Source organism: Musa acuminata, chromosome BXJ2-8, assembly GCF_036884655.1.
Source record: "Musa acuminata AAA Group cultivar baxijiao chromosome BXJ2-8, Cavendish_Baxijiao_AAA, whole genome shotgun sequence".
In the NCBI taxonomy this organism is placed as follows: domain Eukaryota; kingdom Viridiplantae; phylum Streptophyta; class Magnoliopsida; order Zingiberales; family Musaceae; genus Musa; species Musa acuminata.
The window spans coordinates 26,661,821-26,678,747 of NC_088345.1; the positions used below are offsets into that span (position 1 = coordinate 26,661,821).

General features: G+C 38.8%; 1 protein-coding gene across 2 annotated transcripts in view; it reads right to left on the reverse strand.

Annotated features, from left to right (window-relative positions):
* Positions 1-12,095, reverse strand: part of LOC135619338 (uncharacterized) — a 28,087-nt gene extending 15,992 nt beyond the window's left edge. For both annotated transcript variants that reach the window (XM_065121257.1, XM_065121256.1), the window contains exons 1-4: positions 11,867-12,095; positions 11,631-11,716; positions 7,615-7,682; positions 6,320-6,460 (exon numbers count right to left, since the gene is read on the reverse strand). In XM_065121257.1, the coding sequence (XP_064977329.1) occupies positions 6,320-6,460; positions 7,615-7,682; positions 11,631-11,716; positions 11,867-11,914 (343 nt within the window). In that variant the 5' untranslated portion in view covers positions 11,915-12,095. The remainder of the gene's footprint in view (positions 1-6,319; positions 6,461-7,614; positions 7,683-11,630; positions 11,717-11,866) is intronic.
* Between the last annotated feature and the right edge of the window lie 4,832 nt (positions 12,096-16,927).

The window sequence follows — 16,927 nt, forward strand, 5'->3', positions numbered from 1 at the left end:
AGACAAAACTACCCAACAATGAGGAGCAAACCAAATACTTGGTGAAGTGGCGAAAGCTTCCTTGAACAGAAGCTAGTTAGGAGCCTGAAGATGCCTTACGACATTAAAAGGCAATCATCAAAGCCTACCAGCAAGCGTCGACAAGGGTGTCGATAGTTTACGTGGGGGAGAATGTCACGAACGGTCATCAATTACTCGCAACATCTTCACTCAATAAACCGTTCATCGCTTCTGCATGCTTTTACAGATGCTTGGCAGCATATTTTGCCTTGGTTTTGTGTGTTTTTCTAGAAAAATGTAAGCAAGAATAGTTCGTAGGATTGCAGTGCGACCGCTCACCATGCCAAGCAAAACTATCCTAAAATGGCTCCATTTTCGTGTGCCACGGTTTGTTTTTTACAGATCGCAACCGCGTGCAACGTCAACCATCTCAAACCCCTAGAACCCCCCGAGTGGCATAGGGGTGGATGGGGCTTCGAGATAGTGTTGGGCGTTGATCGGTATACACAAGTTCGCACATTAACTTGACGGAAAATTTGCCATCACGCCCGACACCCAATGAGCAGTCATTTGTAGACTTGCAACTATTTGTTTTGGCTTATAAAGTCCTTGTTTTCTCCTTCCTCACTTTTCTCTCTTGCACTCAAAGTGTTTGCTAAATTACTTGTAACGCTTCCCTCTTTACGAGATGTTAGGACTTCTCTATGCTTTCAAATTAATTAACTTGCTCTTTTTATAGAGGAAGGCTCAGTCCGTTGCGTCTACGACGAAGCCAATGGAAAAAAGCATCGGCGACGGAGGCAAAAGCAGCACGAGGGTTGGCTCGGGGTTGCACAGGGGGTAAGTAACCGCGTTATTGAACCGAACGTAACTTATTTGAATCGTTTAAAAGTCTGGTTCAATTGGCTTATTTGAACCGAGTGCTCACCCAAAGCGCCCGACGCTTGGGTTTAGGCGAGCGCCTAGATCACGCCTTGTTGAAGCACACCGCCTGGTCCACACACGAGGCGCTCGGGCCTTGCGTCGCAGAGCGCCTAGCCAAGCGCCCAAGCGCCTATTTAAATTCAGATTATCTTGTAAGCAAATTTGGAGTACATCTTTACCCAATAAATGATTAGCTATAATTTTTATAAGTTTTTCAAGTGGAGAGAAAAAATGACTAAACAAATCTAAAATTTATTTCTAATATTTACTTAGTTTATTTCATCTAAAGTAAAAACAGTTATATATTCTATAAATATAGTTAGCCTCTTCTCTTTTTCTCATGTTACGTTATAATGTTTGAAGTTATGAACATAATAAGAAATCTTCTTCCTTGAAACTAATTTAATCGACCATGTGCAAGACATACAAAGGTGAGGTCTTATCCTGAAGAGTTAATCTTTAAGTTACAGGAAGTCAAATATTTATCATTTTCTATTAATAAATTATTTAATAGATTTTCATCCCTCTTTTCTCAATCATCATTATTACCCTCAAAAAAAGTATATATATCTTCTTTGCTCTATGAGCTTCACCTTGCATCATATCCTACATTAAACTTTGTACCAAGACATCATGTCCTATGTTATTTTAGGTCTCATCTGTGAGTTGCTAAGACTTGCTCATCTTGTTTTATAAATTTATTAAATATACTACAGCTAGACTTGAGGTTCAATGACCCATTTAGCCAATGCTACACTTTCTTTCGCTCAATCTCCAAGAGAAACCTGACAGCAACCACACTTCTTATGGGTAGCAAATGGGAAAACACTTCTTTGTGCTCGTATAACATTAGTTCTCTTTATAACAAAAACTAATGGCAACAAGCTCTAATCAACTAAAATTTGTCTGAAAGCATCATCTCATAGCATACATCACAATTTCAGACAAGCAGTGATTCTGCTCTAGCATATTTAGTTTTCTTGCTCAAGTATTTTGTAGGCTTGTTTGGGAACCACACTATGTTTGCTTCTTGGCAAACTAAATGAGCAGAGTCCAAGTCACAAAACCATCTACTTGCAAGCATGGTTCGTATTACCGGTCCATACCGATGTACCGACCGGCTGTCAATACAATACTTACTGAGCTTATCAGCATACGGTGGTACACTGGGGTGTACCAATGTACTACTGATAAGAACCCTAGGGTTTTATCGTAAAAGAAGAGGAAGAAAATGGATGATTGCTTTGAGGAGATCGACCTCCTTGATCACTTCGAGGGGATCGACCTTCTAAGGTTTGTCAACAGAATAGATAATATTTTATTGATAGGTTAAAAGAAATAGATACATCTCTATTTATAGAGTTCCACCTAGAGTCCACCAGGACTTGGACTCTTAATAATAAATAAATATTAAATAAACCCCTATCCGATTCTTACCGAACTAAATAAACTCAACAAAACATTATTCAAAAGCTCAGAAAATAAAGGGATCCTAACAATTCCTCCCTCTTCAAATCAATTTTGTCCTCAAGGCTGAGCAACATCAAACTCGAGGAGTTTCTCTTTCAGCACTTCAATCACAGGGTATTTGCAGCGCATCACAACCCATTGATCAAGTAAATGCGGTCTCCATTCCTTGATAGTGTAAGCAATAGGTCGACCTTTCGGTGTAGTAGTCATTGTAGTCTCCTGAAGAACTCTCTCCATCCGATAGCTAGTGGTAGTTATGACTTTACTTCCATGTCTTCCCTTTAAGATCACCTGCTTTCCATTAATAAAAAACTTCATGATTAGTCTAGAAAAATTCCAAGAAACATCACCCAGGGTTGATAGTCATTCAATTCCAAGCACCACTTTGAAGTCTTCCAAGGATAGCAAAAAGAAGTCCACAAGCAACTCTTGGCCCTGTATAATCAACTTTATCTTCGAACATTTGCTATCACAAGTTAAAATTCGTCTATCAGCGACCTTTACTTCGAATTTGTTACAACCTTCAATATGGTAGGCCAATCGGTCAACAACCTTACTGTCCATAAAATTGTTAGTGCTACCAGTATGAATTAAAACTATAACATGCTGATGTTTCAAAGTTCCTCCAACTTTCATAGTTTGCGGGATAGAGTAGCCGACTAATGCATGCACTGTATGTATGATAGGTCCAACATCTTCATCAGAATCCATACCTTCATGATCCGAGTCCACATTGTTAGCTTCTGATTCCTCCCTAGTTGGTTCAATCATCAAAAGTTGCCCTTGTTTCCCCAATTGGTTCAATCATCAGAAGTTGCCCTTGTTTACATCGGTGCTCCCTACTCCACTTTTCATCACAATGCCAGCACAAACCCTTTGCTAATCTTTCCTTAAGTTATTCTCGGGTTTGTCTTCGGGTGTTAGGGTTCCGACTAGGAATAGATGGGGCGGGTGGCTTGTTGATCATCTGTTTGTTGTCACTTATGTTTCGACGATTTTCCCTATTGATTTTTTTCTCATATAAACGTGCATATGATATTGCAGCTGTCATAGTGCAGGATTGGCAAGCTTTAACTTCACACTGGATATCTGGATTATGTCCTTCGATAAATGTACCCACTAGTTGTCGTTCGGACCAATCTCTGACTTGATTTAACAATCGTTCAAATCTGCTCTGATATTCTAACACTGTGGAAGTCTGACGAATTTTGACGAGCTGCCTATCAATATTCTCGTTTTCGGATAGCCCAAAATGAATAAGAAGTCCTCTCTTGAATTGCTCCCACGAGGGAACCCCATGGCAAGTTTTGTACTAATCAGACTATTGGATTGCATCTCCATCTAGCTGGATTAAGGTTATTTCCACCGTAGATTCTTCTAGGGTTCTGTGAAAACGAAAAAAAAATTTTGCCCTAGAGATCCAACTAGTCGGATCTCCATCTTCCCATCTTGGAAATTCCAACTTTATGCGTGGGTAGCTTGTGTCCTGTTCTTGGTTCCTTTTTCCTGTATCTCCAGATCGATTCAATGTAAGACTTGAACTTTCATGTTGTTGAAACTTGTTGAAGCTCTCCAATAAACTCTTTTTGAAATTGTTAAGGGTTTCTTGTAGTCGGTTCTCAATTCTGGTTTCCAAGGCTTTTAATTGGGCTTTCACTGAGTTGTCGGTAGCCATTACGTAAGACTGCAGATCTGTAATCCCTAGTTCTTATTTCTGATGTCTGGTCAAGGGCATCAGCACTGCCTATTCAGTGCAATTTTCAATGACGTCGGCCCGAGGCAGTGTTAAGGGCATGGTTGGGAGACAATGATGGCGGCACGGTTGGGAGTAGCTGTCGGGGCTGCCACCGAGGCTGGGAGGCTGGAAGGCTACTGTTGCCGAGGTTGGGAGGCTGCCGCTACCGAGGCTAGGAGGCTATTGCTGCTGAGGCTGGGAGGCACCGTGGGATGAGACGCTAGGAGCGGCGTTGGCGGCACGACTGGCAATAATTCTCTATTTCTGCCGCACCAAGGGATGAGACGCTGGCGACGCGGAGGGATCGCGAGCGATCGAGGGTTGAGGCTGTGGCAGCTACTGCCGATGACGATATCGAAGGGAGAAGGAAGCAACGATGATCGATGGTTATGACAGAAGGTGTGAGGAGGCGGGGGGGTGGGGGTGGGTGGTTTCCTTATTTCGGTTGCTGCGAGGAAGAAAGGTTGCTACCGAGGATGAGAGGCAACAGTGACGGTGCGACTAGGAGCAGTGTCGCCGAGGGTGAGAAGTAGCAAAGGGTCGTAGAGGCTAAGCGCGGCGAGGGGGGTGGTCCGTTGGCCGGGAACAACGGCAGCGGCCCTTTCTCGCTCATGCGGGCTAGGAGGCGCACTGCCCTCACGCTGCTCTCGGTTAGGAGGCGCAGCGACTGCTGAGGGCTGGAAGGAGATGCTGGCAGTGCTATCTCCAATGGAGGCGTGGCTGAGGCGATTGTAGAGATGCCGAGGACCGCGGTTAGGAAACAAAGGCTGCTAAGGACCACGACTTCTTCTTTTCTCTGTTTTTTTTTTTTTTTATGATGATGGCTACGACGAAGTATTGTGAGAAATTACAACGAGAACACCGAGGATCATTGCTCTGATACCAAATGATAAGACCCCTGGGGTTTTATCGTAGAAGAAGAGGGAGAAAAGGGATGATCGCTTCGAGGGGATCGACCTCCTTGATCACTTCGAGGGAATCGGCCTCCTAAGGTTTGTCAAAAGACTAGATAATATTTTATTGATAGGTTAAAAGAAACATATACATCCCTATTTATAGAATTCCACACAAAATCTACTAGGACTTGGACTCTTGATAATAAATAAATATTAAATAAACCCCTATTTGACTCTTACCGAACTAAAAAAACTCAACAAAACATTATTCAAAAGCTTAGAAAATAAAGGGATCCTAACAACCACTCGTATAGGTCCTCTGTCAGACTAGTGCATACCGCCCATACCGAGTGGTACGCTTTGGTTTAGCAATCCTTGCTTGCAAGGATAAAGTTTTGTACATTAATTAACCTTCCCCAAACCCCATATTGCTTGGAACCTCTTGGATCGGATCACCGTCTTGTTCCACTTTTGGAAACCGAAACATCCCCAGATTTTGTTTCAATAATTGGAATAAGCAAATAACCACAGTGTTGACAAAGGGAAGGAATGACAGTAGCATTTTTGACCTGTGGTTACTGGTTACTAGAGCCACATATTATTATCATGTGTTCAAGCTTTTTTGCTGAAATTATATGTTTGAATTTACATGAACAAGTTAATATCCATCTCCTTAAGAGAAATATCTCAATTCTCAGTCTCTAAATTGTTATGCATTTGGATATGAATCTGATGGATCTTCTGCGAAAGGATATAGTTTCCAAGGTCATGATTAAGTTATTTGTACAAATAATCCAAGATGTCTAGTCTTTGCATCATTTGATATAGTTATGTATGTAATAAGAAACACTGAAATATCTATGATTCACTTTTGTGGTTGCATCAAACAAGGAATTGTTTTCCGATTGGCATGGTTGGAATATACCATTCTACAAAGACGTAGGCATGTATCAAGGCAACCATGCCAAACGCTTGGCTAACACATCAACATGGCTGATCAGATATGTTTGATAATTTTTGTGCCAATGATGCCAAGTGTTGCTGATTATCTTCAGTTATGATGCACCATTAAAGCAACTTCAACATGGCTGATCAGATATGTTTGATAATTTTTGTGCCAATTACGCCATGTGTTGCTGATTATCTTCAGTTATGATGCACCATTAAAGCAACTTCATATGGAAAAATATATTCAGTTCTTGATTTATACTGAAACATACAGTAATTGTATACCTTCAGTAGTTATTGAAACAACTTTGGCCCTGTTTAGTTTATGTGGCAAGTAGCAACTTACAGTTAGATATATTTTGTACACTTTGTTGGTGATGTCTGTACCCAGCTTCAACATAAGCCTTCATTCGCTCATTCCAATTGGCACCAATTGTGACAGCAACATTCTCTGATGTCTTCTGAAATTCTGAACTCCTAAACTTTTCTGTACAAAAGAAGAAAAACATAAAAAATATGAACTTCATCTGTAAGATAGAATTGTAACTGCAGAATAGGGCAAATTTCTAAGCATATTATTCATGTTTTATCAAAAAAAAGGCAGGGACTAGCATTTTCAGAAGATATGAAATCAAAAGAGAAATAACACAAAGATTAAGCAAGTAAAAATACCAAAAAAAGAGGAACAAGTTAATTAAGCCAGAAAACCTGCACCTAAGAAAAGAGCAACAAGCAATTTTAACATTTCGCCTGCACTGGTACATGTCACGTGGTACATATAAATCTGGGCCTCAACTGAAATGCGCAGTTGCGGACTGCTCAACTTCAGACAATCCACATTTGGTGCAACAAGCAATTTTAACATTTCCCCTGAACTGGTACATGTCATGTGGTACATATAAATCTGGGCCTCAACTGAAATGCGCAGTTGCAGACTGCGCAACTTCAGACAATCCACATTCGGTGTAGACCTCCGCTGGTTTGGGCCTGATAATGGGCTTGAACCATGTGATAAGCCTAGTTCAGTTTTTGCTTTAATCAACTCTGATCTCATAACCCACCCTATTCCATCTCCCTTGTGCTCACCTCCATGACACCGCCCACAGTCTACAACCTAATGCCATCAATAAGCCTGGTACTACAGTCCTCCTCTGCCACAGACTCCTCCTCCCCTTTCTTTCCACCTCCTCTTGTCCTGTCTTTCCTCCTCATCTTCTCCTCCGCCCTCCCCCTCCTCCCACCCCCATCTTTTCTTGGGACCACAGTGCATGTCGGCATATCGTTTGCCGGCACATGAACACAGACCAGAACAGAGCAAGTCGGTGGTCTGTGCCAGAGCTGAAATATAGAACCTTGGCACCATGGGTATATATATCATGACAAAAAAGCATTTAGAATAAGAAAGGAAGACAAGCAAATAGTAATTTGTCAGCATACTATATAGATATAAAGCATGGCTAGTAAACAGTGACAATAATCTTTTTCAAGCTTTGAGGTGTTTCTAAATACCAGTAATCTGAGACTCTAAATTATAACCCCATCAGGATTTAGAACCCCAAAATTGTACAGGATCAAAACCTCACCCTTCCACAGATCTAGTAAATGGTATGCATCTATAAAGATATAAAAGAGTAGGCATACCTATCGATCCATGAAATCCAATAAGAAACCTTTTTCCCACATCAACCAGCTCCTCATATTTTGTAGTTCTGCAAGATTATCTCCTCTTGATCTCATGATTATGTTACAATAAGAAGCACTCATCAAATAAATATAATAAGTTGACACAACGCACTGATCCGAGATTGCTAGTTTTGGAATGAGAACTGAGAAAGACATAAAATTTGTACCAATGGAAGTACTTGCAATGAATTATACAGCATAAAGGCATCCAAATAGATGTACTTATTATGGCAGTTGCAGAAGATGTAAATTCTTTGTGTTCCTATTAATTCTTTCTCAAAGTACTTAACAAAGGCTTTTGATGCATAAGAAACATCATCATCAAATGGTAACTTTTATTTTATCACATGGTAACTGAAAATTTGCAACATTTCACATTGATTGTTGCACCAAAACTTAATAAGAAGTAAGAACAATAAATAAAATGACAGTTTACTTGAGAATCCACCAAGTGATATAACAGTAAAAGAACAATCACAATGTCACACCTACTGATTTTATCCATATTATTGAAGTAGGCACCAAAAAAGTGCATGTAAACAAGCAAAACTCCAAAATCAAGCACTTCAGAAGTTAAGGGGGTCTTGAAATGTCAAAAGAATAAAGGGGCATGTGAATCATCACTATCATAATCATTTGACAAATTGATATGAAACATTATCCCCCATTCAACTTCAAAATAATACACTTTAGTAAATAGATACATTTTGTTTTTAAGAGAATGTTACTCAATCTGATAATAAGTTAGGTATTAATATAGACTAGTATATCAAACAAAGTCGAGAATTCCAGTTTGACAACCAAAGCTTGTTCCCTCTTGTTGTAAATACAATGATTACTCTCTAAATCCACTCAATGGCTAGAAGATATATGACAGAAAAAGTGCATACCCTGTCAAGTTTTTAATTACCAAGTTAGACACAAGACAACGTCTCAGTCAGATTGTAATGAGTCATTTAAAAAACAACTATATGTAGTATGATATTAGAGACAATTGAAAGAATTTTGCCCATCCAGTGACTTAAAATCATAAAGAAAATTATTGTAATAGTAAAATGCTAGGATTTTCTAAAACTAACTGTAAGAAGTTGTAGACTAGATTCAACATTATTAATTCAAAATCTCAAGATTTTCAGTTGGACAGACCCATGAACTTTCCCCTGCAGGAACTCATACCCAATGATGGAATCCCACAAAAGCATACCATAATATAGTAAGGTTGGGCCTCCTAATATCAATCCCCTATTTATATAAAAATTGCTTATTTAATTAATGCCTCAAAGAAATGAGCAAATAGACTGTCAAGATAAACATGAGTTGCTTATTTAGCTAAACATTTGTCTTATGAAAAAGTAACTCATTAAAGTCATGGAATGCTCTATTATTGGTAGTCTTTTCAATGTCTCATTAGGAAAATGCATCAGCTTCTGCTAGAAAAATGTATATGATGCTCATTGTACTAGAAAAATAAATTTAGCCACAAATGGTCCTAGAACAGATACAGATATGCTTTAAGGTCAGTTTAATTCTTACATGTGCGAAATGAGGAACTCAAAAGTACATTTTTCAACTAAAGGCGAATAAGAAAAGGCATGGATGTTTTTGGTAATGCATATTGCTTAGGAACCAACTTTTCATGAATTTCTTTGACAAGTCATTTGGATATGATGATGAGAAATAGTTTTATTTTTATTTTCTTTGGTAGATATATGGTTTTTTTTCTTTGGCATAAGCACGAAACTAAAAACAAAGTCCAATTAGAATATTGTTTTGCTCCCTAATCTTGTTATCAAGATTATAGAATCTGAGCTTTCATGTCAGTCATTCATTGTTGTGATATAAACTCTCTTACTCATGATTACATTAAACTGATAGATTTATGCAAATGCTGAAAAACTGTCAGACACTAAGAATTCCTATCTTTCTACTATTAAAATCCTATTCTTTTTTGTTAAAACAGGAAATAAAAAACTTATAAAATTGATGTATATCGTCCTAATTGTATCTACTAACTAGAATTTTGAAGAATTTGTTGTTAATTCAACAATATGGAACATAAAATATATCTTGTTGCTAATAACAAACAAATAGACACAAAAACATAGAGAAACAGAAAGCATCAGGAGAAATATATTGGTTATTAGGATTCCATTTTTAATGAACATCCTTTTTCTTGAGAATTTTTTGCAAAAGAACAAAATTGATGATGAATTAACAAAAAATTGCAATGTCGTAACAGGTACTGTACCAGTCCCTGGTAGGATTCCATTTTTAATGAACATCTTCTTCCTTGGTAGGACTGGTACATTGTGTCTATACCAAAGAGGAAGAAGCTGTGACACGGAAGGAAGAAGAGGAGGTGGAGAAAGAGATGGAAGAAGGAAGGAGGAAGAGGAAGGAAGAAGAGAACATGGAGGAAGAGGAGGAGGAGGAACAGGAAGAAGAGGAGGCAATCGAGGAAAAGGAGTAAGGAGGAAGAGGATGGAAGAAGAGGTCGCAATTGAGGAAGAAGAGGACGCGGTGGGGCAAGAGGGGAAGGAAGAGGAAGAAGAGAATGCGAGCCTAATTGAATCAGATGTACACTTAAAGTTTTTCTTCTTTTAATAGAACAGATCAGACCGCCTGAAATGGAGGCAGTCCACGTCTCGATTCAGGCTCGGTTTGGTAAATACCAGTTAGAATGAGCCACATCGGGCATAGCTGCAATAACTGGAATTAACAAAGGAAACATATGCAGTTGCTAGAAGAAAAGATTCATGATGGTTGATGTGTCCTCACCACCCATAAATGCATGAAATTCTCATGCCACCTTCATTAGTGAATACATTAATGACTGCAATCCCATGCTAAGATACTGACACAAAGGAATGGATCAGAAACTTTTATGGACAAAATGGAGTTAATCTTCAAGCATAGCTCTTGCACTTGAATTTAGGCATTTAATTCATATAATAATATGGTCATCACATACCTCACGAATGGAGGAAGATCATTTTAGTACTAATTTATAAGAATAAGGGTGAAATCCTAGGTTGTTCTAGTTATAAAGCAATTAAGATTATGAGTCACACTATGAAAATTTGAGACAATCATTGGAAGTTGAATAAGATGTGAAACAAATATTTCCAAAAAAACAATTTGATTTTAGGCTTGGAAGATCAATAATTGAAGTTATTTATTTATTAAAACAATTTATGAAAAAGTATAGAGAGAAAGGGAAAGATATGAGTATGGTCTTTATTAATTTAGAGAAGGTTTATGATAGAGTTCATAGAGATTTATAATTGTGGATTGTACAAAAGAAGGGTGTATCTACTAATTATATTGATGTTATAAAAGATATATAAGATAGTAATAAAATCACTAGTAGACCTAATGATATAGTGTTAAAAGATATATAGACAAGTTGATTAGTATATACAGAAATGTTGACAAATAAGAAATTTCCTTAAGTAAAGGGCTTAGGATTCTTGGATCAATTATTCAACAAGCTGAAGACATCGATTAATATATTATCCATAAGATAAAAACTAAATGGTCCAACTGGAGATGGACATCAGAAGTTTTCTGTGATACATACCTTTTAGATTAAAAAATTCTATAAGACTATTGTTAGACCAATGATATTATGGATCTGAATGTTGGGTAGTTAACAAACCATATATATTGGGGTGGATATGTAGAATTTGTAGGAAAGATAGGAAAAAAATGTTATCTTCGTAAATTGTTAGGTGTGCCTTCGAAGATAAAATGAGGAAGAAGAATCATTTAACATGGTTCAGACATGTGCTAAAGAGACCTATACATACTGTAGTGATACTGCAGTTAGAAGGTGTGAAATAATTACTATTAGTGGAACAACGAGGTATAGAGGCAGGGGAAAGCTGCCACATCTCATGGACAGTTGCAATGGAAAATGATAATATTATTGCAAACAATACTGTGTCTAAGTAAAAGCTATTTTTTGTGCTTACTTTGTCATGAAGTCTAAAAAGATTCTGGTTATATTTCCACCCAATTCACAGTGAATTTTCTCCAGCTCATACTTCCTTTTCAAAACCTGCAAAGGAGAGATTTTGGAGGTACAAAGTCATTAGGGTTTTGTTCTTTCCTTTTTTCTTGTCAGAAAAGCGTTGAAGTTGGCAGGTGAACAATAGCATCAAGATCCGCACGAGCGGCGGAAAACGAGTAGAGTGAGATCAAGACGAACCGAATCGTCGGTGGCGCCGCTGACGGCGATGGTGCCAGTCGAGGCCATCGGCAGGACGATCGCAGGACGATCGCACGAGGGCTCCAGCGTCGGCCACCGTCTCTGCGAGGTGCGGTAGAGAGCAGAAGTAGGCGGCGGTTTGTGAGGCGCCCCTTCCCTCCTCTTTCGCCACGGGCAAATCGTACGGGATCGATGAGCAGGGCGTTTATAGTATCGGAGAATCAGGGTCCGTTTCCCCTTCGCGACGAATACGGGTAATTTATCGAAAAAAATAATTACTAATGAACGTTTTATCAGTTTGCATATTACTATTTACCATCCCTTTTATATTATTTATAACTTTATTTTAAATTTTTAAATTTTTAATGTTTTTAAATTATCTTTTTATAAATAGATAAAAATATACTTGTCTTTTTTTTCTCCACATATTTGTCAACTGTTAGTAGTTTATAATTAACTACCCTTAGCATTTCAGTCATATACCTTAAAAAATTATATTAGTATCATTATAACTGAAACATATAGGTCCATTTACTATATTGTCGGTTATATCAATTAAAATATAAAATTAAAAATTAAAAAGATAATTTTAATATTCAAATTAGTGGTGGAGTACTCAACATCGAATTCTATGACTCATATTTTTCTACCATTATTAGATACATCCATTGGGAGCTCGGTAGTTGCTCGTCTACCAACCTTCTAGAGCCTCCCTCTCCGGTCGACGATAATTGTGGCAAATATAACTCCTTTAACAATGAGCTCCTAATCTCTTCTTTTTCATGTCCATACTAGAACTAATTGTTAGTCATAGGTGTCCTATAAGCCAATCACATGAGTGATAATACGTGCGACTTGACACACAATATTTTCGTTTATTATTATTATTATTTACTATTTTATCACTTTATATTGCATGTTGCATGAATATATTATGATGTCCGTGGATCTATGCAATATGAATCGAATCGTGATGAGATTACGATAATGAGACAAATTCATCTTTAAACACGGATCCTAAATAATCCTAGTCATAGGTTACTCGAGAGGGACATCAAGATAACTGAACAAATTGGTGTGCTGTATACCCGTCCATATGATAGATGCTCGTGTGCAGACACTAGGGATACAGTGTTGGTGTTTATTGGAGAATGAGTTCACTGATTGATCCACTCACGAAATGTTAGATGGTTTATGATGCCTTATTGTCAAACAGCGATTCTGTCGTCCCAATAGTGTATATGGTCCTTAGACTTAAGACACCAAGGATGTCATGTATAAGTACTCTACTCTTTGATACTGAACTTATAGATCTGAAGATTCTAGATCTAGTACAATCGATCATCGAAAGTAGTAGCCAATTTTACGAGGGCTATTGAGTGTCAATAGATGATCATCCGCTCTCATATCATGAGAGGAATATCTCATGTGTTCTTGCTCAGATAAATCCCTAACCAGGGTCATTCAGATTAAGAGAAAAAGAGTTCTCTAGGAGAATCTGATTAGAGCGAGACTCAAGTAGAAATTATATGGAGCTAATAGTACCATGCCCGGTATATAATTTCTAAGGTATTAGATGGATGAGGGACTATAGATATATAGTAATTGAGGATAGATAGGTCCAAAGGATTAGATTTTCTTGTCTCGTCTAGGGACTGTGGCGTAGTAGCCTAGTACATCTATAGTTGATAAGTCGAGTGAATTATTATAGATATAATAATTAATTGAGCCAGAAGGAATTCTGACGGGTATGACTCACAGCCAACTCAATATTGGGTCTAGAGGGTCACATATATATGATAGGCGTTGCGATAAGTAGAGGTTCAGATATGAGATATGCATCAGACCCCTAATCTTATTGGATATCCAATAAGCCCTAAAATTATTGGATCCTATGGATGAGATCCAATAAGAGCCAATGAGAGATTATTGGATAGAGATCCACTAATCTAAGCTTGGGTAGTTGGATAGAGATCCAATACCTAATAGGGCAGGATCCATTATGGTTAAGTTGAAAGAGAGCCTCTATAAATAGGAGAGAACCAAACACCCATAGGCTAGAGGTTTTCTTGGTTGCCACCTCCTATTCTCCTCTCCCCTTCTCCCCCTCAGATATTAGGCTTAGAGATTTTAGGAGCATTTGTTGAATCTTAGATTTTGATGATGAAACAAATTGATAGTATTTATGATTTAATCTGTGTTTTGAGTGACGTAGGAAGCTTTGATCAAAGAGAGAATTAAAGCAAGAAGAATCATGTTAGGTCGGAGAAAAACATGTCAGAAGATTGGACGTCGCGTTGGAGGATCGGTCGACGTATCGACAAAAGGCTTCGGGCTATGGTTTCGGGCATCTGGCCAAGAAGAGCGGATATTGCACAAGGATATCAGAGTTGTGGAGGTCAACTGGCCGATTGGGCAATAGGTCACAAGAGAGGACGATGCGCCGAAGAATCGGACAAAGCATCGATGGACCAGTGACATACCAGACAACATGATTTATGCTTAGTAATAATTGTTTAGATCGAAGTGTGTTTTATGTATGCAGGATTAACTATGATAGCAAAGCATAAAGCAAAATGAAGTCCCGGAGTCAAGAACACGATTTTGTTAGGAGTTCGAGAGTTTGTCGGAAGTCTAGACGTTCATTAGAAGTTCTATAGGAACCAACCGAGAAGTCCAAGAGTTTGCCAAAGAAGCTCATTGGAACTCACCAAGAAGATCGTTAGAACTCACCAAGAAGATCGTCGTGAAGTCTAGGAGCATGCCGGGAGTCCGCTGGAACATTGCTGAGAGATTGTCGAAAGTTCACCAAAAGATCGTCGAAAGCTCACCAGAAAGAAACCTAGACTTACATACTTATTTAGCTTAATAAATATCTTAAAATTTGTAGTTAGTACATAATTAGGATTAGAATTGGGCCAACCCAATTAGGGGATAATTGAGCCCAAGTTTGTGTTGTGTTGGACCAAGAGAAAGGCTAAAACAGTGATCAAACAGGTGAAATCCTCATGGCACAGTCTCTGAGACTATGTCAGGTGGTGGTACTGCCCAAACATAGTCTTCTAGGCGGTGGTACCGCCTGTACCCTAAAATTTTAGGGGATTTGAATTTTGGCTCTATTTTTGAAGTCATTTAGGGTCTATAAATACCCAAGCTATTCCTGCATAGAGAAGTAATAAAAATGAACAAAAATTCTATGTTTTTATAGTTTAAAACCCTTGTAAAGTATAGAGTCCCTCCTCCTAAAGTTTAGAGACCATTTTAAGAGAGAGTATGAGGGAAGCTTTGTAAAAAGGGTGTGTAAAGGTTCTCTCCTGAGCCTACAAAAGAAGAATAGAGTTGTAAGAATGAGGTTGATCTTTACGTATTAAAGGAAGATCGTTAGTGGATGCCGATGGCCTCGACGAAAGAGGAATCGGTGGAGTGGATGTAGGTCATGACGACCGAACCACTATAACTCAATTTGCATTTACTTCTTGCAATTTACATTTACTGCAAACTACCCTTCTTTACTTGCTTTACATCCATTACACTCTTTCATATACTTTCAAGTTAACATCTTTCGAAACGGGTTTAATCGCAATGAGATTTTCAAACCAATGTAATTTTTACTACTGCACTTATTCACCCCCCCCTCTTAGTGCTGACTCGTTCCTAACAGCGTCGTCGCAGCCTTACTATGTGGATCACCGCTAGAGAGGAGGATGCTTGACCTCCTTTATCCTCTCCTACAAATCTGCAGGGATTCAGGGATATACGATCTCCCTAGGTAACATAACTATCTCACATATGGTTTCAGTTTTGCAGAGTTTATGCACCAATCTTCGCATGACGACGAACACAATTTATAGAAAATTTAGGGATTTTTATTTTCTATTCTTCCACTACGTATGTGATGTTGCCCCCAAGATTTTCTTATACTAATTGCTAGTCATAGGTGTCATACAAGCCAATCACATGAGTGATGACACGTGTGATATGATACATATCTAGTAGGTGTATAAGCAATCACACATCACATGAGTAATCACACTAAATGATAATGGACCACTATCTAATATGATAAGGCCCGAGCTAATGGGCCTAATCAATCACATTAAGATCTATGTATGCAGCGGTGTATCTCCATGCCCTGTGATCGTCCATCTCGTCCTCGTTAGTAAGCGTCGCTCTTGCGGGGGTAGTGACCGTAGCGAGCCAGTGGTCCCTTTGCGGGCGAGCACTACTGTGGGCATCGTTTGCCCTTGCAAGCGCCACTACAAATGGAGATCAATCCTACGGGCTGCTCGCCCGTGAGCGATGCTACCCTTACGAGCGCTATGCCCGTAGGTAGCACATGTCGGTCGTAAGCTTGCTACAAGTAGGCCGTCAACTTGCTGTTGTAGGCACAGTGCTTGCACGCAGCAATAGTTGCTGTGCTTGTGTTGGCATTGTGTCGCTTGCCTATGGCTGCTACCCTTGTGGCTACTACTGCAAGCAACTACACGCATGTAGATGGCAGCAAGCTGCCATCTATAAGGGCAACAAAGGCAACAATAGTTACTGCCCTTCTCGCTATTGCGTCAACGATTTCGATGTTAAAAGCTTTTGTAAAACACAATACATGTAGTTCAAAACCATTCTTTCACACGAACAACCTAGCAATGATATCACTGTATGGAATTCTAGGGGTGACATCACATGCACAGCGGAAGAATAGAAAATAAAAACCCTAAATTTTCCAATGATGTGTTCATCATCGTGCGAAGATTGGTACGTAAAATTCATAAAATTAAAAACTACATATATGAAATATTATGTTTTACCTAGGGAGATCATATATCCTTGAATCCCTATAGATCTGTAAGAGAGGATGAAGGAGGTCAAGTGTCCTCCTCTCTAGCGGTGATCGACACAACAGGGCTATGATGACGCTCCTCTAATCGTTACCCAAATCTCCACACCTGTTATTTAAGTAGGAGAAGGGGAGAGGAGAATAGGAGTTGATAACAAAGAAACCCTTAGCCTATGAGTATTTGGTTATCTTCTATTTAGAGAGGCCTCCTATCAACTTAACCTTAA